General features: G+C 37.3%; 4 protein-coding genes and 1 long non-coding RNA gene across 5 annotated transcripts in view; 3 read left to right on the forward strand and 2 right to left on the reverse strand.

The window, feature by feature from the left end:
* The first annotated feature begins 1,938 nt into the window (after positions 1-1,938).
* LOC148913228 (uncharacterized) lies at positions 1,939-4,452 on the forward strand. Its single transcript, XM_089025974.1, has 6 exons — positions 1,939-2,397; positions 3,010-3,285; positions 3,598-3,642; positions 3,771-3,869; positions 3,963-3,984; positions 4,188-4,452. Exons 1-6 carry the CDS (start codon positions 2,394-2,396, stop codon positions 4,438-4,440), a joined length of 699 nt encoding a protein of 232 aa, XP_088882100.1. The 5' UTR covers positions 1,939-2,393; the 3' UTR covers positions 4,441-4,452.
* Positions 4,453-5,425: 973 nt separating this feature from the next.
* On the reverse strand, positions 5,426-6,883 carry LOC148913229 (uncharacterized). The gene is made up of 3 exons (XR_016119059.1): positions 6,685-6,883; positions 6,170-6,418; positions 5,426-5,724 (listed from the first exon to the last, which is right to left on the reverse strand). It is a non-coding gene; the product is annotated as an uncharacterized LOC148913229 (long non-coding RNA).
* Positions 6,884-11,426: 4,543 nt separating this feature from the next.
* On the forward strand, positions 11,427-17,965 carry LOC148913230 (uncharacterized). The gene is made up of 3 exons (XM_089029200.1): positions 11,427-11,563; positions 13,177-13,548; positions 16,541-17,965. The coding sequence occupies exons 1-3, from the start codon at positions 11,494-11,496 to the stop codon at positions 16,639-16,641; spliced, it is 543 nt and encodes a 180-aa protein (XP_088885326.1). The 5' UTR covers positions 11,427-11,493; the 3' UTR covers positions 16,642-17,965.
* A 507-nt stretch (positions 17,966-18,472) lies between these two features.
* Positions 18,473-21,378, reverse strand: LOC148913231 (uncharacterized). The gene is made up of 4 exons (XM_089026010.1): positions 21,367-21,378; positions 20,246-21,323; positions 19,672-19,685; positions 18,473-19,117 (listed from the first exon to the last, which is right to left on the reverse strand). Exons 1-4 carry the CDS (start codon positions 21,376-21,378, stop codon positions 18,473-18,475), a joined length of 1,749 nt encoding a protein of 582 aa, XP_088882136.1.
* Positions 21,379-21,427: 49 nt separating this feature from the next.
* LOC148913232 (uncharacterized) overlaps positions 21,428-24,351 on the forward strand; it is a 131,615-nt gene continuing 128,691 nt past the window's right edge. The window contains exons 1-4 of the mRNA XM_089026011.1: positions 21,428-21,479; positions 21,677-21,706; positions 22,420-22,494; positions 23,272-23,301. Coding sequence (XP_088882137.1) covers positions 21,428-21,479; positions 21,677-21,706; positions 22,420-22,494; positions 23,272-23,301 — 187 coding nt within the window. The remainder of the gene's footprint in view (positions 21,480-21,676; positions 21,707-22,419; positions 22,495-23,271; positions 23,302-24,351) is intronic.

Raw genomic sequence — 24,351 nt, forward strand, 5'->3', positions numbered from 1 at the left:
TAAACTAACAAGCTCTTTGCTTTCTGTGAAGGGGTTATTCCAGCCTTCAATCAGACTCTCGACCGCTGTTACGGCCTCTTCGTCTTTCCGTTTCCTTGTAGACAGCATGTCATCATGATGATAGGATGATTGCCTTACTTGAACCATGTTTCTCAAATGTGAAAGAAAAGAGCATCGGTACTCCGCAGTCATGTAGAATCTGTCTACTGCTCCTGTCTTCAGACTATACTTGATAATGCCTCCACTTGATTTTGTGTCCTTGTTGATAGTAACTTCGGTAGTCTGGTCTACGGGAAGGCGTCCAAAAGGGCTTTCTCCAGCAAGTTGAACAGAAAACTTCCCATCCATGAAGTTGGAATACACATCGGGGTGTTCGGAGGGGAGATTCACCATCTGAGCATAGTAGACGGGAAGATACCTTGCGTAATTGACCTTATCGTACGCAAAGCACCAGGGGATCATGTTGGCGATGGCATGGAGATGGAGGTGCCAGTTACCTTCACGATATGCTCGAATCAATTCGAGTAGTAGATCACCAACGATGTCAATGTATGACATCCAAAAACAGGACAGTGGGCCATTATTAGTGCGCAAATATTGCAAGTATTGCTTCCAGAGCTGATGGATTTCTTTGAAATATTCACTGTTCAAGATACTTTCACAGAGCTCGGATTCTGCTTCATCAACAACATCTTTGACCTTGTCTTCGAGGACATGTAGCTCGCGCACTTTATTTGCGTGGTTGGCTGTTAGCCATGGTATGAACTGCTTCCATATGAGTCGCATTAGGGCTTCGTAGATATACTTGTGGACGCGGACAGCACGATTATACATCTTTCCTTCGATAACATTAGATATTGATCCTTCAGCTAGAATGCCAGATTCAATAAAAATGTCCCTCAAGCCAGCATCTTGAAAGCGCTTCCCTATGGTGGACAGTAGGTTGCAAATAATATGAAATGTTCCTAAGCGAAGAATGATATTTCCATACAGCTCTACGTTTTTCCAAGCAACTTCACATGCCTTGGCATATAATGCTTGGTCCATAACAACCACGATGTTATCAAGATTAAGCCTTTTTCTGATATCTTCGGACTGGCGCAGGATCTCATTTACGGTGGACAGCTCTGTAGCTGGGGCATTTATGGTTGGTAAATAAGCCAACACGTCTTTGCGCACATCCTGCTCTACTGTTGTTTGGACATTGAAACCGGTCCAGCTTGGCACCTTCTGGTTGTCCACATCAGCTTGGCGCGCTACAACCCACATCAAATTCTTTTGCTGAGCTTTCTGGGCTTCTGTCTTCTGGGTGTTCACCATGCCGCTGCTCGCAACAATACGACCTGGACCGACTCTATCAGCGGCGATGTATGCTGGCAATGGCTGTTCTTCATGGACGATGCTTCTTTGTTTGGATTTCAAAACTGGAGGTAACTCTGTGGGCTGTAGATGAGGCCCAAAGACTCTTGGTTGCACTGCGATGCCATTGACTCTGTGGGTGGTGCCTGCTCCAGTCAAGGTTTCCTCCAGGCGGTCGATGTTGTCCCACGCTAGATTGGTAAAGACATTAGGATTGATGGTTCCTGGCAGTATTGTTGTCTGATTGAGGTTGGCAGCTAGTTTCTGGAGACATAAGCCTGTATCGTTCTCTTCAAGTTGGTCATACGACACACCATGACCAAATCGGTTGAGCATGCGGATTACTTCTACATTTCCAGTCAAGGTCTTGACTCCATATGCTAGGAGAATCTGCTTTGGTGGTTTTGTCTTGCCACAGGTCACTGCATAAATAAGGTCTTGGCTGAAGGACTCGAGTAACATCTTTACTCGTGCAGAGGGATTCGTCATGTCAGGATTAGATGTCAGAAGTCCCATCAAAAAGCGGCGAAGACACTCTGGCACAGGAAACTGATCAATGGATAAATCAGATGGGAGAATAGGCCATGGCGTTGTCCACTTTATATCTAAGATCGCCTTTCGCAAGTGTCCAGCGCGACCGCGCGATGGAACTTAAGGTGAATTTGATTAACCATATTAACTGACGGTTGAATATTACTGACGTATGGAGCATCGCGCGTTCGCGTTGTTGTTGGTATAGTACAAACAGAGTCAAGTACGGAACAGCCGTTAAAGAAGTAACGCTCGTAGGCTATTCAAACCGTTTGACCTTTGGAATGAAAACGTCTGCACTACAACAGCGAACGAAGACAACGAAGGAACACGGACACAAGATAGGTAAACAAGTATATAACGTTAATTTAATTCAAATAATCGAAAGGGGAAAAAACTTATAGAAATCCAACCATATTCGGTGTCCTAGTGCCCTTGATGAGTGTCAAGCAAATAACAATCCAAATGGAGCTTCAGCCACAAGAATAACAAACGTTGTAGTGATGTGTAAGTATATATAGGTTTGTGTTTGTGTAAGTTTGTTTATGTTTCTGCTTGCCTGCTTGCCTGCTTGCCTGCTTGCCTGCTTGCCTGCTTGCCTGCTTGCCTGCTTGCCTGCTTGCCTGCTTGCCTGCTTGCCTGCTTGCCTGCTTGCCTGCTTGCCTGCTTGCCTGCTTGCCTGCTTGCCTGCTTGCCTGCTTGCCTGCTTGCCTGCTTGCCTGCTTGCCTGCTTGCCTGCTTGCCTGCTTGCCTGCTTGCCTGCTTGCCTGCTTGCCTGCTTGCCTGCTTGCCTGCTTGCCTGCTTGCCTGCTTGCCTGCTTGCCTGCTTGCCTGCTTGCCTGCTTGCCTGCTTGCCTGCTTGCCTGCTTGCCTGCTTGCCTGCTTGCCTGCTTGCCTGCTTGCCTGCTTGCCTGCTTGCCTGCTTGCCTGCTTGCCTGCTTGCCTGCTTGCCTGCTTGCCTGCTTGCCTGCTTGCCTGCTTGCCTGCTTGCCTGCTTGCCTGCTTGCCTGCTTGCCTGCTTGCCTGCTTGCCTGCTTGCCTGCTTGCCTGCTTGCCTGCTTGCCTGCTTGCCTGCTTGCCTGCTTCACATCCTAAATGATTCTCTTTTTTTTTTTCTAGACAAACTGTCTTTCAAATTTTCAATGAGTGATACGACAGTGACTTCCCCACTTGGACTCCACCAACGTCTACTCTGTGCAGTTAATGGAAGCCCTATTCCAGTTGTTACTTGGTACGACCCCAAGGGAAGGCAACTCCTCTCTAATGTAACCTCCTTCCAATGGTACAGTGAAATAATAATCAGTATCAAAGATGACGATTACTTTGGCGTATACACGTGCTGTGCAACAAATAACTTAGGATCTTCAGATCACAATATCAGTATTATCAAACAAGGTATGCATAAAATTTCTGTTCAATTTTTAATGTGTTCATGCATTCATTTTCATTTTAAGAAAAGTTATGAAAGAAGTGCTCTTATACATTGGGTGTAGGGCTTTCCCATTCAATGTTAATTTTTAACCTTTGTTTGTTTACATTCAAGATTTTAATGTTATCTGGAAACAAGTAGATAATATATAAAAAGGATAACACGTGGTCTGAAAGGTGGAAAGAATAATAGTTTCATATAAACCAGTTTCATAAAAAGAAATTTTCGAAAATGTTAAACGTTATTTTATTATTACGATATTTCCTTTCTTGTTTTAGGTTCGATTATAAGTGAGCAAAGCAGCCAAGACAAGACGCGTTTCAGTAAGCAATGCAATGTTTCATACATTTAATTCCCCTTCCTCTTCTCCATTTCCTTTTTTTCTTATAATTCTCTCTTTCCAACATTTTTTAGATCATCTCTTTTTCCATACAACTATCTATTATTTCAGACCAAACAATCATCATCATCTGCATTATCATTATCGTTTGCTTGCTTGTGTTCAACATGATATTTGTTATTGCTACATGCAAAAGGAGCTGTAAACAGGGTAAGTAGTAGAGCTATGACGATATAATATAGCAAAATTATGTAACATTTATTCTGTTCAATTTGATTCATAACGTATCCTTTTTATGTTTAGGCCAAAGAAAGATGTGTGACAGGTAAAAGAATTTATAGACAAATTAAAAGATAATTAAAAGATATGATATGCTAAAACGTTTGTGCATTTTCATCATTTAGCGTGATTGTTTTGTTTGTTTGTTTGTTTTTGTTACTTTGATTCCAAACACTATTTTCATTACTCTATTTAAAAGATGACTATCACAATCACATTCGGAACCATATTGTTTTTCTTCATTTACAGAACGAATATTACCTCAGACGCCAGTCAAATTGGCATGACTTGTATGAAAACCTCGCCTTCATTCCCCATTGTTAATACATCAGATAGTAGGCAGTCAACTGGTGTCTACGACAGTATTTATGAGCAGACAGTCGACCCATTAAGTACTGCTACTTCAAAACCAGCTGAAGATACGCATCAAACGAACGAAGCTCCACAGGCAAAAAGGGGTCGCAAGCCGCCCAATAATCCCCTTTCTGGAATTGGCGCTTAGGCCAGTGCAAAAAAAAAAAAAATTTAATAAAAAAAAAAACAAACACCCAATGAAAAAAGGATGATGGCAGAAATGATACCGGCCCAGTTTTTATTCTAGCCTCTATCTTTGAAAATAATAGCGCCAATTCTATTTGCACTGAGCAATGGCATTATAGAAAGATAGGTAGGGGAGGGTGGATGGTAGGCTACAAACTAAGAAACGAAGGACTTGAAACTCTAGCTGAATCGTTTGACAAGCGGAAATATTCATTTTCATTTTCATTTTCATTCTAATATATTCAGTAAGCCTATAAAGCTGCTTATTATTTTCACATTCACTTATTTCGTTTCACCTTTCTTAGTTTTGTTAAAAAAGTAAAGCTTTTAATCCCGGTTAAATTGTCCTCTGATCCAAAGTCAGCCAAATCAGAAATACCACATGTTTTATTGAACATGTAACTCAACTTGCTTTACATTTTCTATTTAAAGTGAACGAAAGGTTAATACAGAAAGGGTGAAAAACAAAACGTATTCATTTCTTTTTCGAACACGTTTTATTGCTGATTTCTGAAATCGCGCCCAAAAATTATGGCCAAAAAAATCGCTTGTACAGTTTTTTGAGTTCCACATACGACATGATTGAAGGCAAATTTCCAAGAAACTCTGCTGCTATCTTCTTAATATTGGCATTACTTCCTTTGGTAGGTAAGTTCACAGTACTCGTCGTAGAAAGCACACAGAATATATAATCATATATGACAATGCGTCCACTCGGAACGACGCAGAATCACTTAATAATAGTATTATTTGTTTATTATTTTCTTTAATCAGAACCAATATCGTTATTTAGTTATTGGAACAATGCCGGTCTAAATATAGGTTTCCACGACCTTGGGGGTCTAGAAATTAGAGAAAAATTAGAAAGCGCATAGGACGGAAGGGAAAGAAGAGAAAATATAAGTATAGTTTCAACTTTCGTTTGCAATTGCAAATTAAAAAAAAAAAAAAAAGAATTTCGAATGATCGATTGTCAATAATCACCGAGTCCCGCCCAATTCATAGACATAAATCTCCATTAATAAACTTGACGTACGCGTAACATTCGGCAACGTCTCTATAAATTTGATATAAAATACAAGGCTGTGCTCTTCTTTATTAGATTTAGCATTTCGTTTTACTAATCATCCTCCGAGTGTGCTGTACGTACAGACAGGACAAACTGCCAGGTTCGTGTGGGACTACGATGTTGACAACAGGAACATGGAGTTTAGTCTGAATTCACCAGTATGGGGCTTTTATGGTTCTAATAACAGAAGAAAAATTATTGGTGGGGAAGATGGTCAGAATAGATGGAGGTGGTTCGTCAATACCAATACATGTCCCCCTAGGTTATTTAAAATGTAATTACTTTTTCCAATCTCATTTAGTTGACTTTTTTTCTAAGAGCAGAGTTCCGTAGTGGCAAGGGAAAAAGCATCAAACATGAGCATGTCTCGTAGTCTGTATGCAAATTAGATATTTGGGGCAAACATTAATTACCTTTGGATGTAAGTTTCCCATTTCAAACCATGTGATGTTTGTATAATGTTCTCTAGAGAATTGTTCCTTTATCTTTCTGATATTTATTCGTTCATATTCATGCACATATATTAAAACATTTGAGAGAAACATTTCTCCAGCATGTATAATATTACATGGTTCGGGGTAATTTTTAAGTCTATTCAGTTTGTTTACCCAAAAATACTTGCCTTTATTGAAACAAAATATTATATCAGCGAAACCTTCATCGTAGTTGAACTGAATGTCAATAATGTCCCCACCACCAGATCGTCGAGTGTTCTCGAAAAAATTCAGAAGTGCATATTGCGTGGTGTTTGTCGAGAATCCCGTCACTCTTACGAAATATTTTGGTTCTTCGAAGTCTTCCTGATCCTCAAAGCTTGGACTTTCAGCCATTTTTCATTTGAATTTATCACAAGCCCTGTGATTCACTCGACCTAATTTTGATCAAGAAAATATTACAATCATAAAATTATATATAAATTAGTCTTATAAACGAGAATATATAGATACTTATGAGATGAAACGAAATAATAATCCTTGACTCATGCCAGAAATATATCCATCGCTACAATATATACAATACAAGTCAAGTGCGTCCTGCTTTATCATGTTATTAAAGATAACTGAGTACGTAAAAATACGATCGGCAGATCGTACTGAACCGCTGAAGTAAGTAGGCATCACTTATTTCTAAACTTACTGAAACTATTTTACTTGAGCTTGAAAGATATTCACACTAAATTATGTTGTGTAGTGACTGTTTCGTGTTTCAGCGTTTGTTTAATCAAGACCAACTCAAATTCTGTCAAACTGACCTATTTACATAAGGTCACGTGATTACAAATACATTACGTAACATCCCCCTTTTCCTAGTTAAGGAAAACAATAAAAGCAATTACACTATTATGATACTATGATAATCAAATAAAGTAAATCCTAACAAATGGGTAATCCAAGTTCAATGTCTCTAAGCAATATACTGTCTTTATAGATCGAAGTTCACAGACGATTTGGGCATAACAAAGTCTCTAAACCTTGAGGGTAATTTCACTTCCCTTGTCCTGGTGCGTGTAACTTGTGGCTCAGTTGGCTTCTCTGGCTGTGATGGGTTGACCGCTGGTGCTGCATCATCGCTGCTGCTTATCTCTGGAGTGTTGATTTGATTTCTTTCTGGATTTGATATCTAAAGTGCTTGTCTATTCCTCCTGACAACATGATTGTCAACAGCAACTAAGTATGATCGGTCAGAAAGAACCTGTGTACAAGTTCCTGGTCACCATCTCTGATTGGTCCGTGTCGGCGCAACTCTTACCTCTTGACCGACCTCTAACTGTGGAAGGATCTTTGTCTTGTGGTCATAGTAAAACTTTGCCTGATGTCTCTTCTTCTCTATCTTCCCTTTAACATCTGTTTGTACCTCTGGATGAAGTAGACTAGAGGCTGTAGGTAGCAACGTTCTGGTCCTCCTTGACATAAGGCGTTGTGTTGGACTGGTATCAAGACCTTCAGACGGGGTATTTCTATGATTGAGCAGTGCCATAAGTGGGTCTTCTTTGGCCTTTAGAAATAACTGTTTCACGACCTTAACTGCTGATTCGGCTTTCCCATTACTGATAGGATGATGTGGTGAGGAAGATAAATGTTCAAATTCCCACTCTGTAGCAAACTGTCTGAACTCTCTACAACTAAATTGTGGGCCATTATCTGTAACCAGAGTATCAGGTATGCTGTGGCGACTGAATTGTTGATTCAAAGCTTTAATTACTTCAGCTGACACTGTGCTTTCAACCAGTTCATCGACTTCGATGAAGTCTGAATAATAATCATCAGTTACTAAATAACTCTGACCTTTTATAGTGACGAGATCTGCTGCTACTTTGCTCCAGGGACGTTCTGGGATTTTGCGTGTCTGCATGGGTTCTTTGCTGTCTTGTGTTTGATATTCAGCACAACTAATTGGACATTTCTCCACTGTTTCTTTGATGTCAATAACCATGCCAGGCCAAAATACAACATCTCTGGCTTTCCTGATACACGAGGTTATGCCTTGGTGACTAGAATGTATCCTTGATAAAACTTCCAATCTAAGTGCCTTTGGGATGATCACTCGTTGATTCTTTAGCAAAATACCATTGTAGAGTGTAATCTGCTCACGGTAGTTCCAATACTCTCTGATATTCAGTGGTACTTGGTCTTTAGTCTCTGGCCATCCTTGTAGGACTGTGGACTTCAAGGTTTCTAGGATTGAATCTTGTCCTGTTGCCTTCTGTATCTGGTCCTGCCTCTCTGGGCTGACTTTGATAGACTCCAAGGGGTTGATTGACTCTACCTCTACAGCAAATACTTCAAACTTACATGAATTCTGGCCCTCCTCTATGACTGCTAATGGGGCTCTAGACAAATGATCAGCAATATACATTTGTGTGCCTTGTTTGTAGGATACCTTGAGGTTGTACCGCTGCAACCTTAGCAACATCCTCTGTAGTCTTGAGGGTGCTCTGTGAATGGATTTCTTGAATAGAAACTTCAGTGGTTTATGATCTGTTTCTACAGCAATCTCTTCCTTTCCTGCAATATACTGGTTAAACTTGTCACATGCAAATACTATTGAGAGACATTCCTCTCTATTTGTGCATAATGTCTTTCTGTTTTCGAGAGTGTTCTAGATGCAAAAGCTATGGGCTGACCTTCTTGTAGAAGCGTGGCCCCTAACCCAAATTCACTAGCATCACATTGAATGGTTACTGGTTCCTTAACATCGTAGAATCTTAGAACAGGGTGTTTTGTTACAAGTGCTTTTACCTGTTTGAAGGCTTTATCATGTTGTGGGGCCCATATAAACTTTGCATCTTTAGCTGATAGCTCTCTAAGAGACTGGGTGATCTCTGAAAGCTTTGGTAAGAACTTGGATAAGTAATTGACAAATCCTAACAGTGATAGAAGCTCCTTCTTGCTTGTTGGCTTGGGCATATCTTCAATGGCCTTGACCTTGTCTGGGTCTGGCTTTAATCCATCTTTGGATATTATGTGGCCCATGAATTTAACTTCTGCCTTCTTAAGACACATCTTGCTGCTGTTCAGCTTCAGGTTTATCTTTCTGGCCCTGTCTAGTAGACCTTTGATATTCTTGTCGTGATTCTTTCCTGCGTCCTCTTGCGTCTCTCCATTTCCTATGACTAATATGTCGTCTCTCAGTACTACTACCCCAGGGAGGTCATCTAAGTGATCATGTAATTTGCTTTCAAATTCTTCTGGTGCAAGATTTACCCCGAATGGCATTCTCAGATAACGGTATCGACCATGAGGGGTCCAAAAGGTAGTCAGTCGACTGCTTTCTTCATCCAGTTTGACCTGATAGAAGCCATCCTTTGCATCTAGCGTGCTGAACACTTTTGCATTGCTGATTCTGGGTAAGATTTCTTCTAGGGTAGGCATCTGGTATCTTGGGCGGAGAATCGCCTTGTTTAGGTCTTTAGGGTCTAAGCAGATTCTAATCTTCTTTGGCGTTGTCACGACCACCATACTGCTTATCCATTCCGTAGGTTCAATTACCTTTGTAATGATTCCTTTACTCTCCATGTCATCGAGTTTTCCTTTAACTCTATCTTTAATTGCTACTGGAATTCGACGTGGTGTGTGTTGAACAGGTTTAGAATCTGGCTTGAGTACAAATTTTGAGTCACCAATATGACCCAGTCCTTCAAAGACATCTTTGTAGTGCTCAAGAATGAACTCTTGTGTTAGGTTAGAACTATCTTCAGGTTGAACCTGTTGGACGGCATGTACTGGCTCTATAAATGTTGATTGATGTAAGCTCTAGCTTCTTACATGTTCAGCTGATATCAAAGGCTGACTGTTATGTTAATGTCAACTATTTGAAACTTTGTAGGGTATTGCTTGCCTTTTCTTTCAATCACAAGTGTTGTTTCTCCAACTGGCTTTAATACTGTTCCATCAAATAATCTTAGACTCACTTTTGAATTTTCAACTGCTGGATCTTGTAGCAGAATCATTAAATCTTTGTGGCTCATCACATTACAGGTTGCACCTGTGTCTAGTTGGCATTCAATCACTTCTTTGCTGTTATCTGGTGTTTTGAATGATAACTTTGTTGTTAAGCGTTTGCTTGTTCCTTTGACTGCTGATATTTCCTCTATTGTTAAAACATCCTCGTCCGATTCTTCGTCTGATTCCTCTTCCTCCAGCTTGTTGACTTGTCGGTTGCCTTTCTGCGTGCAGACCTTCGCGAAATGATTTGCTTTCTTGCACTTTCGACACGTTTGACCATACGCTGGGCAGTCTTTTCTCTTCGCATGTCGTTTATTTCCACAAAATAAGCACAATTCTCTGCTTCTACTTGTTAATTTTGTTGAGTTTGCTTGACTTGTTGTCTGTTTTGACTGTATTGGTTTGCCTGAGTCGCTGGCTTGTTGACCTTTGTGACCGCGTTTGGCTCTCACTGTACACACGCATCCATTAATTCATGTGTTTAGTTTTCGTTTGCTTGTTTGTTTCTTTATTTATTTTATTCATTTATTCATTTATTTATTTATGTATTTATGTATTTATCTACCTACCTACCTACCTACCTACCTACCTACCTACCTACCTACCTACCTACCTACCTACCTACCTACCTACCTACCTACCTACCTACCTATCTATTGATTGATTGATTGATTGATTGATTGATTGATTTTTGTTGTTGTTGTTGTTGTTGTTGTTTTTTGTTTTATTTAGTTGTTTTTATTATTGTTTGGGTGCAGGGGTGTAGCGAGGTCACCATTATTGGGAAAGGGGGTGTACAATTGTCCCGCCAAATGTACAGAATCCCGCCTGAATTTATTCGTAAATTATTTATTTTTAACGTAAAAAGAACATGTTCAACTTTCAAAAGAAACGAAGTTTGAGCTGTAAATATCGACTATCGACTTTGCCGTGGTTTCTTTAACCACTGGGATCAGTTTATAAGCCCATTGCCCTCGTGTGGTGTTTTCGATTTCCTTCCTGTATCTGATGTATCTGATTAAACTTGACACATATCTACACGGCACTGAGATAAAAACCAAACCTATCAAATAGCTATGTTTCTCTTTCAATATACCAGTCCAGAACAAAGAAACCTCGTGGTTCAGGTTCAGTTATCGGGTCAAAACGTGTTCCGTAGTATATTTTTTTCTAATCTATAAATATTAAATAAAGACAGTTATTGTTTTTAGTTAAAACTATAAAAAAAAAAGATTTTTTATTGTGCATATATGTATATGTATGTGAATACTTAAAACTGCTTCACTTTATCATTATTAATATAAATTATATCTAAATGATCAACATTTTATGTTATACGTTTTATGTTTATGTTAAAATAATTATGATATATATATTCCTTTTAGATATTCATTACGAAACTAAATGACTGCATGTCTCGATCCAGGTCCTCCTTCAAACAACAACACACCCTCGATTCAGTTCTTCCCCGCGTTCAAGCAAAAGGAAAGTATAAAAGGCGATGGAGTCCTCGAAATTGCAGTACCTTTTCATCTTCTTGCTTTTAACCTCATTCGAAATCGTTGAGCAAGGTAAAGAATGTCTTTAATTTTCAATATTTCTTGTCCAATTGATCTGAAAAACGAATAACCTGATGAAAGTAGTTTTAGTTGACTGACTGATGTACACAATGCAGTTTGGGTGCCATCAATATCCTTTATCGTCTACAAAGCTCCGTAGCAATAGGTTTAGTTTTTCGCCAAAACGGTTTGGAATTAGGTCAATTTTTTTTAGATTATCGTCCAGAATTTAGTCATACCTCAACTATTCTGTTCACACAAATTTTCAAAATGGATAGACATATACACTTATTTCAATACTGAGTTAGTCGCCTGAAAAGCTACAAAGCTGAGACCAACAAGGATTATGGTTAGTTTACATCTTACATGTTTCAACCGCTTTAATAACTGTTAATGGAGTTTAGATCTTTTACCAGTTACAGTTTCACCTCTATGAGCATCCTAAAGCGGCAAATTGTATCAGCAGCTTTACATGTTTTTGATATTAAAGGTTTTCCATGACCCTCAGTGATCTCAGCTTTCTAGGTTTTTTGGTGACTAAATTTATTGAAATAAGTGTATAAAATGCTTTTAGAAAACATAAAGAGCCTTCTTACTAGTGGCTTTCTTCAAATCTTCGTTTTCCTACCCTTTGAAGCATGCGTATATAAAATTATATCAAAATCAGTCAATGTCGTTTTATAAGACGGATCGATGTACACAATGCAGTGCAATGCAAAATTTTTCGTTCTCATTCTCTTCTTTTTCACGGCAATCCTTTTCCTTTCGTAAGAAAACTAGTTGTAAAAGACAACGTTTCGCTGTCTTCTCGACAACATCATTTAGGGTGGAATGGGTGACTTAGTGGTTTTCCGCTCGCCTCTCACCACCATGGTCCGGGTTCGAGCCCTGGCTCAGGCTGGATCATATGTGAGTTGAGTTTGTTTGTTGTGTTGTTCTCTCCCTTAACACGAAGGTTTTCTCCGGGATCTCTGGTTTCCTCCCTCCGTAAAAATCAACATGTAAGTTTAGTGTTGTATGTTGTAAATATAAAATGTAGTGGTAGTGCGGGGGTAGGGAACCTCACGGAAGAGCCCCGCATGGGGAGTGGTGGTTGTAAATATATAGTCGTCAGGTGATGTTGTCGAGATAACAACGAAACCTTGTCTTTTACAACTAGTTTTCTTAATAAAATGTATACCTAAAAGTACCTTTATCAAATCATTTTCCTTTCCTGAAATTTTTTTTTTTTTTCCAGTTGAGGATGTTGAAATACTAGAATAGATTATAATGGTTTCCCTGGCTTCTGTCATGTCCTTTAAACATTCTTGAAAGTGCTTAGACCAGAGTTCTAAACTTTAAAAGTGTTAAATATTTATTAGTTCGGGTACAAGCTATGTAGTTGTGCTTTGAATAAACATGTTAGTTGTGTGCAGCATTACAAGCTTTATACTATGTTAATAAATTTGCTACCTTTCTTATGCTTTGTTATCTACGGATTTATTTCATGTAATACAGTTAAGCGCCATGAGCAGAGGATATGTGCGCTATATAAATAAAGTTATTATTATTATTGCAGACAGCAGCTCAATGATACCATATAATAGCAAACATATATCAATGCCTTATAATTTTCTTCTTTTTAGACAAAGTATACTCAATCAAGGGTCCAATACATATCAACGGTTTTATTGGAGAAGATGCCTTGTTTATGTGGAATACGACGGATCAAAAAGAAATCCTTTATTCCAGCTGGGGAATAAGAAAGGGCAACATCCCTGATCCTCAGTTTATCAGCGTTAATTCATATAATGGAAAGGTGCACCTTAACGAAGATATTGATGCGACATTGAAAAAGAGGGTAGAATTTATTGGAAACTTGACAATAGGTCGTGCTTGGTTTGTGTTGAAGAACCTTACTGTCAATGACACTAATGAATACATTGCAAGCATCAGTGACGATGAATCTAGAGTTCAACCATATTATGTGCGCCTAATGGTTGCAGAGAGGGGAAAAGGTAAGCCATACACTTTTATAGGAGTAATGTAACTCACTTATTTCATATTATAAACGTCTGATTTCTAAACATTTATTCACAGACCGTCTCTCTTCAGAAAATAATATAATGCCTATATATAGTCAATGTGGCATTAACGTTGTCTTCCGAAAAAAGACATTTACACATTTAGACATTTAGACTAAAAGAAATCCCACATGTTTCATTATATATTCTTTAGCCTCGTGTGCGTCAGCCTGAACTTTAGATGATATTGACTGTTTATATAATACATTTGTTGTGACGTGTGTTGGTCCGGGTGAGCGTTGTGTTGAGTAAGACTGTTGTTCGGTGGTGACATGGCATCAGAGACTCTTTTTAGTTTCAGTCTTTGTTAAGACTACACTCACGTGGACGATCACTGACTTCACAACAAACATCAACTCCTGGGTTCAATGGTATGAAGCAAAATTTAGCCATTGTATAATATTTCGACAACAATGCGACATGTTGGTTATATTGTTAGGTAAATTTATAGCTTTATTCTGAATAATAATTTATTCAGTTCATTATCCTACAGATGGATGGCGGGCCTTCGATATCAGATGGTTATTTGAATGTCAATAACTATTTACCATTCTTATAGCCACAACTTAATCGAACACTATCTCTTTTAATTAAAACATAGCCCCAAGTAGTGACTTTATCTAACCTCAAAATGTTGATAGGAAATCAGATTTAGCTATATAAAGACGAACCTAGACAGCTTTTACACATACTGAATCGACTTAACTTCGAAGTTAGAAGGTCGGGTCTAAGGCTGTAGTTGTAGTTGAACAGGAAAGCACGGACATAAGTGGATGAATGGCCTAGTAATGAAATCCTGCTAAAACCACACCTACTACGGGAATTTCTTTCTAGTCAGCATCAATGCACCTTAGACTATTAGCAAACCTCTCGTATTTATTTTTCAGGCGATCCCGGAGTTATTTAAGCCAGTTATAGCATCAAACTATATAATCTTACATGCCATTTCTCATTCCAAACATAACGCTTGATTATTGAGGAATTAATTCATACAAATCAAGCTGATCTCGCAAATTTACATAATTAGAAAGAATTGTAAATGATCTTGAAAATAGCATAAGCTATAAGCACTTGATGTGTTTGTTATTCATCATTCTTCCATTTTTTTCTAAAAGTTATTAAATTATTTACTTACATATTCTCTCTGTTCCACCTTATCAACCTATCAACCAATCATAAACCAACCTTTAAGTCAACAAAGCAACCAAACACTACGGTTCATACCACTACCAATACAACAACAAATTAGCCAAACAGAAAAACTGAAACTAAAAAAATAAAATTATGCTGCACATACCTGCAGTGCTCATGCGTATACCGCTGACCACTCTCGTGAAGAGCGGCCATTTTTCCCGTAACTCAATATCTCGTATATATTCAAGTACACATATGTAGAAAATATGAATCAAAACTTGCAGATATAAAGAAACGAAAAAAAAAAAAAAAAGTCCTCCATTTTGAGTTACGCCCAGACAACTGGAATTAAAGGCGCTAAAGAAGCGCATGTGGTTAGTCCAAAGAAGTAAAATGAACGGTGTGAGGACAGGAGAGATCATACTAAAGTCTTCCAAAGTCATTAATAATTCATGAGTTCAACCATGTGATCAGAACGGACCAAGGAAATGAACTTGTATATAAAATCAAGAAAGGGTATTTCCCATGTACTTTAAAAAATTGTCAAAAGTGAAACGTAAATCCTTAGTGACAAACATGGGAAATTATGCGCATGATGATCAGAAGGGCCTAAGGCAGTTTTCGTAACTTTCAATCTTTGTACATTTTCGATTATTTTAATTAAAATTTTTGGTTTCATTAGTATTGAAGGTTTTTAATGCCATATAAAAAATTCGAACCATGTGTTTTATTAAACACTTTTACGTTTGAATAAACACTGCTGCTCGTTGAACGACTGTTTTCATTGATCTTTGTTGTTCAGTTTCAAATCTGCTGTATATATAGCAAGAACCTATTTATCATATGATTGCAAAGAAATAGAAATAGTTTTAAGACAATGTTGCCTTGTTGATCGTTATCGATCACAATAAACTCGTATTAGATTATTGCAAAGATATGGTTTTTCGATTGTTCTAAGAATGAATTTGAAAATCCCATGAGCAAAAGGCTGAATTATCTTAAAATTCATCGGAAGAGATTCAAGGTCTGATTTAATTCACAACCGACAATGCGTTTTTTTTGTTGTTGTTGTTGGTTTGTTTATATTAAATTCCCTGAAGGCCTGAATATATCCTGTAAATTACGGCCTCATTTATCCTCCAATTAGGAGGTTCAATATAGTTTTCAATATCATTTTCAATATATATATATATATATATATTTATAGTTTTCAGTATATGAGTAATGAGTTTGTTTTGTATGAGACTATCTTGTCGAGACTGTCGTGCGCTCTTAATACTTGGGCCCGGACTTGATTAAGACGGCAGAAAATTTGCTGTAGGAAAAGAAATTATTATGGTTTCAATGATGATGTAATCCACAGGTGAAAATGCCATACCATTTTATCGGAAGTATGACCAAACATGACCTGGATAGATGACAGGAAGCATGATTTGTGACACGATTGCAACAATTAACCCCAGGGGGGAAGGTCTAGTGGCCCACAGCAGCGCGGCACAAGTTGGTCAGCCGTTTTGATTTTGCAATTTCGCTGTCAAGATCGGCCATGAAAACTGTTATTCCACGGTTTAGGGATGTATAATGAAAGCTTTAACAGTTAAATAAACTGATAAATTCAGTAAATTAAAAACTTACTGAATAAAATGCGAAAAATGATTCGCCCTACCGGGGGAGGGGAAGTGGTTCACGCTACGCGATAGCATAGTGGTTAGCCGTCTATCGACGGACTAACCACAAAAACTGCAAGGATCCCGCGCGATATTGTTTTCATTATTACGTTTTCCCTCGACAGAAAAACCAACAGAAGGGCCTTCTCAAACCCCAAACACTACAGCTGCTGCTCCGAACATTACGCGTAAGGCTTTGATAGCTTCAGCATACATAAAATTCTAGAATACCGATATACAGTTATAATATGCATATATTATAGCATCGCGATTCACTCTCAATAGTCTCTTATTTTTTAAGACGACAATATTTTATGGTATTGTCGTTTCAAAATTAAGGTTTCTGATTGGCTAACGCGCGACGAAAAGGAAAGCTTGAACTTGAGCTTGAGCTTGAGCTTGAAGCGCGGGCGTAAAGGAGGATGTTTCACTAAATTATATGGTACATTTTCGATAATATTCGGATGTCGAAAACCTCACCCCAGCCTGATGTCATACTGTGGTATTCGACACGCAGTATAGATGTGTTGTTCACCTGAAGTATTCGCATCGCAAACGTTAGAAAACTTTGCGTACTAGATCACGCTTTGGTTTTCTTATATACATACCTCTCGTCAAACATTTGTCAAGAGTATACCACGTTCATACTCGATGTATGACCTAAATGTTTGGCTTCGACTTTTTTTAATGAGCTGTTTCACAGGTTCCAGCCGATCTCAGTGTTCACTGCAGTCGCGTGTCGTACGTTATTCTAACTGATTATCCTAAGCCTTTCTTGGACGTTTATAGCAATTCTTAGAATATAAAGCTAGACTATAATTTTAAAATTATTTTGAGCATGATATCGTAAACTTAAATATCAATTCTTAAATCAGTTTGGTGCGCCTAAAGGCCGAATTTTCGATAATATTCTGATGTCGCACGAGGCAACCGTCTGTCATACTCTAGTATTCAATACGTATACGCAGTATAGATGTGTCGTTCACCTGAAGTATACGGACCAATTTTTTTTTACCAAGACTATCATTAGCAATTTATATAATAAAATATCCTCCAATCTACGTCAGCATGCGTGACGAGTAGATCGGAGACTTCAAATGTAGTTTTGAAGACTTCATAATTACATTTCAATTTTACAGAATAAATCTCCGATCAAAACTTCCGATGTTCCAACAAAAATTGTTAATAAAGATAAGGGTTTGGACCCGCTGAAGGATTGTGAAATATTTTCCAAAAAAATTCAATCATGTCGCCAAGTATCAGTTTGAAATTATTTATTCTTGAAATAAAAATAAGTCGAGTTGCCAGAGTTGTGTTGCGGTGTTTGCCGTTGCCATGGTAACCGCTCCCTTAAAGTTCAGATTTTTACTATTTTTCAGCTATATTTCACTATGTTTTTCAAGATTTTGATATTTTTGGTCGTTAGGCGTTTTGGGAGGGCTGTGGGTGTTTGGCGATGTTTTGCGGTGTTTACTGTTTCTATGGCAACCGTTTTGATGCTAGGCAGTTTTTGTCTTTTTTCACCTGATAGTTAAAGATTTTTTACTAATGATGACAGCGGATGTGTACTTGAAATAGTTTTTTATTTAAAAACATTAAGCTTTCTTCAAAAAAAAGTATAAGATATATTTTATTAATAATTAGGTGACTACACTAATTTATAAGTCATTACTATTATTATTAAAAAAAACTTAAATTTAAATTTCCCTGACTGAATGAAAAATTCCTTTTGACTTTTCTCTGACCCCTTAATAAAACTGATTATTCTACATTACTATAATTTGAGACTTGTTCATGTGGTATGATTGGTCAAGTGACCAGTGATCATGACAATATTCAGTGATGACATTCCAAAGTTTGCCAAAGTCGAAGTAACACTAAAACGTTTTTTATCCTGAATTTCACCTTTTCCCTGATATTCAAGTCCAAAATTATAACAAAACTATCATTAACATGTTGTTACTGTTTTGTCCCCCTCTCATGAACAAAGATCTTAGCATCGAATTAAAAAGTTGTTTTTGTGATGTGAAAAGGATTTATAAGAATTTTAGCAAAACTCACTGATGTCCGATCATTGGAATAATCACATTCACTCTCTCGCTTCCATAACTAAACCTTACTTTGTAATTTACTATAATACACTTTTGCAAAATTCTACTAACTGGAATAAAAGAAATGTCAGAGACCCCTTCATTTTCTGTAGACCAAATCTCAAATGGTTTTGGGTAGAAATTAATTTCTGTGTGTTTTTTAAACCAGTCTACTTCAGCAATTAAATGGGAAACTTTCTTTCGTTTCCCATTCTGGTCTTTCATTATTATGTCATGGTTTAAAAACCTACATACACTTCCTGGTCTTATCTCACCATTTAACCACTTTGCAACAACACCAACATGATTTGCGCTTTGGAACAGTGTGCCACTAACTGACAGTCTAGTAAATGAGTCACAATTTCTTAGGCAGTCTATGTTGACATTTGGGTATAATGCTTCATACATTGCCTTTAAATCTACTGATTCTTCTTCATTCAATGCAATTCTTTTAATTGGTGGATATGGAGTACTAGCATTGATTTCATTGGTGACTGTTGTTTCCCCAACTGTGCCAATCTGTGTCTCAGGCAGTAATTCTTTAAAACCCTCATGGTCAGTAGGAAGCTCCAGACTTTGCAAATGAATATCCCTCAAGAACTTGCGCATTAGCTGGATTTGTGAGAAAAAATTTAGTATTCATTAAGATATTTTAATTTCGAAGGCCTTGGAAAGAGGCATTATATTAAGCAGTTAATCATATACATACAAAAATTTCTGGATTCTCATTGGCTGAGAGAATCTCAATTTATTTTAAATTTGCTGTGGGAGTGCAAATTTTGAAATTTTGAATGCAAATTTTTGAGTGCAAAAAGTGAAATTGACTTTGATTGGTTGTAATACATCTCTGTCGATTTTGAGTGGTTGGTTTTAGCAGTTGAATGGTTTTCCACCAAGCAACAAGAAAAAACAACAAAAAACCAAATGGGGGATCATTTTGGAGATTGCAATACTGTCTTAATTGAATCTTTTAAAAACAAAAGGAAATAATAGTTGTGCCACAAAAATTTTGTATGCATTTGATTAACAAAATTGATAATCACATGATTTTTCCGTGCAATTTAGAATAAATTATGACTCACCTACAGCTCGTGCAATTTTGTTAAACATTGAAAAATTCACTCGTCATAATTTATTCTAAATTGCATTCAAAATGATGTGATTACATATACAAATAAATCTGCATAGTTGAAAAAAACATAGGTAATAAAAAATAAAAATTGAAAACAAAATATTTTATACTTAACAAGGCTTAACTTGCAAAAATATTAATTGGCCTGATTTTTTTTCTACCCGGTGGCGCACAGGGTGTGTTAGCACCCCCCCCCCCCCCCCCCACACAGGACACATTTTGGTTGCAAAACACATTGACTTTACAACACAAATTCTCTGTTGATATTGTAGTTTGGTTCATTTTGAGTAAATTAGTACTCCCCCACAGCAAACCCTAGCTACATGTACAGGCCTGATACTGGATGGCACACATTCAATGCATCTTCAATAGTTCAAACACAAAGCAACAGCAGACATGGCCCATTACTCTAAGAAATGGCCCATTGATTGATACTTATTTACAGCCATCGTCACATTGGCAAAATTTTTTCCTAGTCTCTGTTTTTGTGACCTTTCACTGCTTTTATTCAGTATTCTATACTGCATTTCAGACTTGGTATGCAACAATGTGAAATACAACATGCAACAAGATTTTCACCACCTTAGATTTGGTCTCTTACTACTTACCTTTTCTTGCAGAATGCCCTGCAAATCCTCCACATTTCCTAGCTGCCGGAACATCACAACTAAGTGCTAATAGGGCGACTTTAACCTTCAGTATTTCACACAAAGAATTCTTGTTTTCAATAATTATGTCATCCCATAGGTCAATTAGGTTATCGACAAGTGGTTGTAGAAACGTGTTAATATTTCCTTTAGGCTCATTTGGACCAGGTATTATTCCAACAATCATCACGTTCTCTGGCTTAAACCTCTCTTCGCGAGGAAGATTCATAAGAACTAAATACAACACTCCACAGCTGTATTGAGTATGTTTATAGGGCTGAAACCAATCAACATTTAGCATCACACCCAGATTTCCAGCTTTTTCGAAGAAGGCATCACCATTTGCATCTTTAAATTCATTCCATATTCTTCCATCAAATGAATCTCCCATAGAACCATTTTCTTGTTTTTTGTTGCGCCAAGATTCACATGATTCTAGAAAGCCTGGTTTGGAAAGCAATGCTTTCAAGGAGTCTGTCAATTTCCTGAAGCAATATATCCTTTTTGGGTAAAGAAAGAATGATCCGCTCTTTGACCTCATCTTTTTCATAAGCAATGTTCCACATTGCCTTCTTTTGGTTTTCTGTGGATGACGAGGAAAGTTGACATGTGTACATCTACTCGAAACAACATGTCCATTTGTTTTTTTGGTCATGCAATCTTCCATCTTATACAGAGTTGTGCATTTAGGACAAACAACATACTTTTCAAATTCATCTGTCCCAAGTCCAAGATAAACCCCTGCCATGTAAATTGTCACTGGTATACAATTTGCAAATTGAATCAACACTTCCATTTTTGAAATTTTTCCTATCATGATAAAAAAGGACTTCAAAAATTTCAATAGAACAACTATGCCACGATCGGATACTTTATATGCCATCTGCCATAGAAGGACAAATAGGATAAGTAAACGGGATTCTGAAAAAACTTTTTCATCTTGTTTTTCGGCATCATTTGAATCCTCCGCAGCATCATAATGCTCAAATTCTTCTTCATCTTCTACTCTTTCCTCACAATCACCATCAGCAGCATCAATCTATAACAAAATAAGAAAATTGAAAAATACACTCATTACAAACTTTTTCATTCATTTTGGTACCCCACTTAATTATAACAAATATATAATACACTCAATAAAATATGATGTTTTCATTGAGGCAACTACAAATACTAGTATCCGCAAAGGGCCACAGTCAGCCACCATATAACTGTTGACCTTGTTGTTCCCCTTGTTGTTCCCCTCCCTCCCTCCCTCCCTCCCTCCCTCCCTCCCTTATTATATGCATAATAATGAAAACTCGTTGTCTGAAGGACATAAGACAGTATTAATTACTTGAAGTTTTTAAACTAAACTTCTAAAATTATTATGTTTTGTTTTTGTTAATTTAGTTACAGAAACGGAGATTCATACACCAAAGGGTAAGACGAATAATAGTATCGCATAAAAGTTTTGTTTTGTTTGGTTTTTTGTTTGGTTTTTTGTTTTTTTTCGTTTTTCTTGTTGTTGTTTTTTTTTTTTTTGTTTGTCTGTTTTTTGTTTGGTTTTTTTTGTTATTGTGATTTTGTTTTTTTTTTTTTTTTTTTTTTTGTTTTTGTTTTTGTTTTTTTTTTTTTATATACTATATTCTATATTTAGTTTCCTTATATTCCTCTGAAGTGTGATGTTACTCGTGTGCAGTGTTTGTTAAACGTCAATACTCGCTTTGCTGGGGATTTATGGGACCCTAAAGAGTTTTTTTAAATTGGCTAGTGTCAGTGAACTCAAACATCCCATTCATCCCTCCCTCCCTCCCTCCCTCCCTCCATCCATCCAATTAATTCCATCAATATCCATGAATTAATTCCGTCAATCCGTCATCTCGTGAATCCGTCAATCCACCCATCCATTCGATAAACTTGTTTCGCTGATTCTTTATTAATCTTTCTTTTCTTTCGACGCCTTGTCTTGGTTTCCTAAGCATACCTTGCGTTCTCTAAACATCCTGATTGTTTATGTCAGAGTGTCTAAAACAGAAAACGTGTTTTATTTTTATTTATTTATTTATTTAATAATACGAGATACTAACGAAAAGGTATTTAGTATCAATGTTGTTTTATTTATATATTCATTTATCATTCTATATTTCTAAAAGTTACTTCTGAAGAACCGAAGAAAACAACTGACCATTCACCTTCTCCGGAAATCGCTAGAACAACGCCCACGAAAGGTAATCAATAAACTCATTTCAGTTGTAAGCCGATATTGTTCATGGGTGAATGGAGTGCTTCGCACCGCTATATGGTCATGGGTGATCATATGTGGGCTGGGTTATTTATGGTTTCTTCTGGTTTGTCGCTTTTTTTTATCATCCTCAAAACTGACCTCTCCCATTTAATTGCGCTGCGCTCCCTTTCCACCAATGCGACCCTGGTTCGAGGCCGCCAGGCTCTCTGTCGTATGATTCAGTGTTCACCGGTTTACTTGGATGTAGAGCCAATCTGTTGAAATGCCACTGTTAAATTCACCATTAATTAATTAATTATTTTATTTATTTACGCTATTTGCGTCATGCATGGGTTACTACCAGATTCCCTAGCTTAACCATTTTAATTTTTATTAGTCACAAGGCTTGTCAATATATAGCACGTACGGAATCCGGCGTACAATTTCCCATCGCCAAAAAACAAATGTTGTTGTTGACGTCAAAAAAGTGTTGTCACATCGTGAAAAGACATATTCTTAAAAGACACACGACTTCTACTATATATGTAATGTCATAGAAAACTTTATTAACCAAAAAACTTGCTGTCAACAAGTAAGCACCATTTCTCTTGTGAGTGCTTTCGACAAATACGAACCACTTTCTCTTGCCACTATTCTCAGACAATTTATTATATGCATAATAATGAAAACTCGTTGTCTGAAGGACATAAGACAGTATTAATTACTTGAAGTTTTTAAACTAAACTTCTAAAATTATTATGTTTTGTTTTTGTTAATTTAGTTACAGAAACGGAGATTCATACACCAAAGGGTAAGACGAATAATAGTATCGCATAAAAGTTATCGATAAGCACACACAAATATAAAAGTCAGTTAAACAGCATAGCCTGAATGTGTCGGCTCATATCTCTTTTCTTGCTGAGCAAGACATTCTAACAATCCCGAACATGCTATGGTGAAGTGGACTTGTTATTTATTTACAATCCTTCTCGTGCCCCCCTCTCATTTAGATATAATGAATTTAAATAGATTCAATATTTTCTTTCTTACTTATTTCAGACCCAAAGGGCCCAGCGAACTCTAATGATTATAACCTACCTACCATCATTACAGCTCTGGTAGCATCACTAGTGTTGGTTCTCTTGGTAATCATAAGTGTTTTTTTGTATCGGCACAAAGTAAGTACTGACTGACACTACTTGACACTGAATACATGTCCTGGTATAATACAGTAATATATATTATCTCCTTTCTTCCTGAGCAACTTTATATAGGATAACGTATATAAACAATTGTCATTTTTTCCACGTTACGTCATCTAAAAACCAATCTTGGAACTATACATAGTATCAAGACATTTGTAGAATACGTTTTAGAAATCAATGCATGATATTAATAGGGAAATGAGAAAGTTTCCAGTCATTTAGATATTTGGTTCGCGAGTGATGAAGATAGATTGAGTTTGAGTCATGCAATACCGTCAAGTGCATCTGAATACAATGAAGATTTAAAGCATATGTACGCTAATGAACGTTTTTCCTTAGACACATTTGCCTTAGACACATTACCATCAAAAGTGTTGAATATTCTATTATGTTTTTTTAAACCCTTTGAAGTTAGGTTCGCCAAGTCGGTGTACCTAGCTCAGTGGAATACCCCACCAACGATAATATCACTTCACACGTCTTAGACAAAGATGACGTCTTGTTTTCTTGCCCATGGTTCAGTAATAGCTATGCCGGATACTTGACCAGTCTACGTAGTGTTGGCTGATCTGAAAAAATAGAGAGAGAGAGGATATTACCCATGGGCGCGCGGAGATACGAACTTTATCTTCGAGTGTTGAAAAGATCTCTCACGA

The sequence above is a fragment of the Actinia tenebrosa genome, unplaced genomic scaffold (genome assembly GCF_029948245.1).
Source record: "Actinia tenebrosa isolate PJP-AT-01 unplaced genomic scaffold, QUT_ActTen_1.0 PGA_scaffold0__85_contigs__length_37466705, whole genome shotgun sequence".
NCBI lineage: Eukaryota > Metazoa > Cnidaria > Anthozoa > Actiniaria > Actiniidae > Actinia > Actinia tenebrosa.

Excerpts from the sequence above, each read along its gene's own strand:
- LOC148913228 (XM_089025974.1), top strand. Across the intron at positions 3,286-3,597 it reads TATCAGTATTATCAAACAAG|GTTCGATTATAAGTGAGCAA; the intron begins GTATGCATAAAA and ends TTCTTGTTTTAG. Across the intron at positions 3,870-3,962 it reads CAAAAGGAGCTGTAAACAGG|GCCAAAGAAAGATGTGTGAC; the intron begins GTAAGTAGTAGA and ends TTTTATGTTTAG.
- LOC148913230 (XM_089029200.1), top strand. The coding sequence starts at position 11,494 with ATGGAGTCCTCGAAATTGCAGTACCTTTTCATCTTCTTGCTTTTAACC. Across the intron at positions 11,564-13,176 it reads ATTCGAAATCGTTGAGCAAG|ACAAAGTATACTCAATCAAG; the intron begins GTAAAGAATGTC and ends TCTTCTTTTTAG. Across the intron at positions 13,549-16,540 it reads GGTTGCAGAGAGGGGAAAAG|AAAAACCAACAGAAGGGCCT; the intron begins GTAAGCCATACA and ends TTCCCTCGACAG.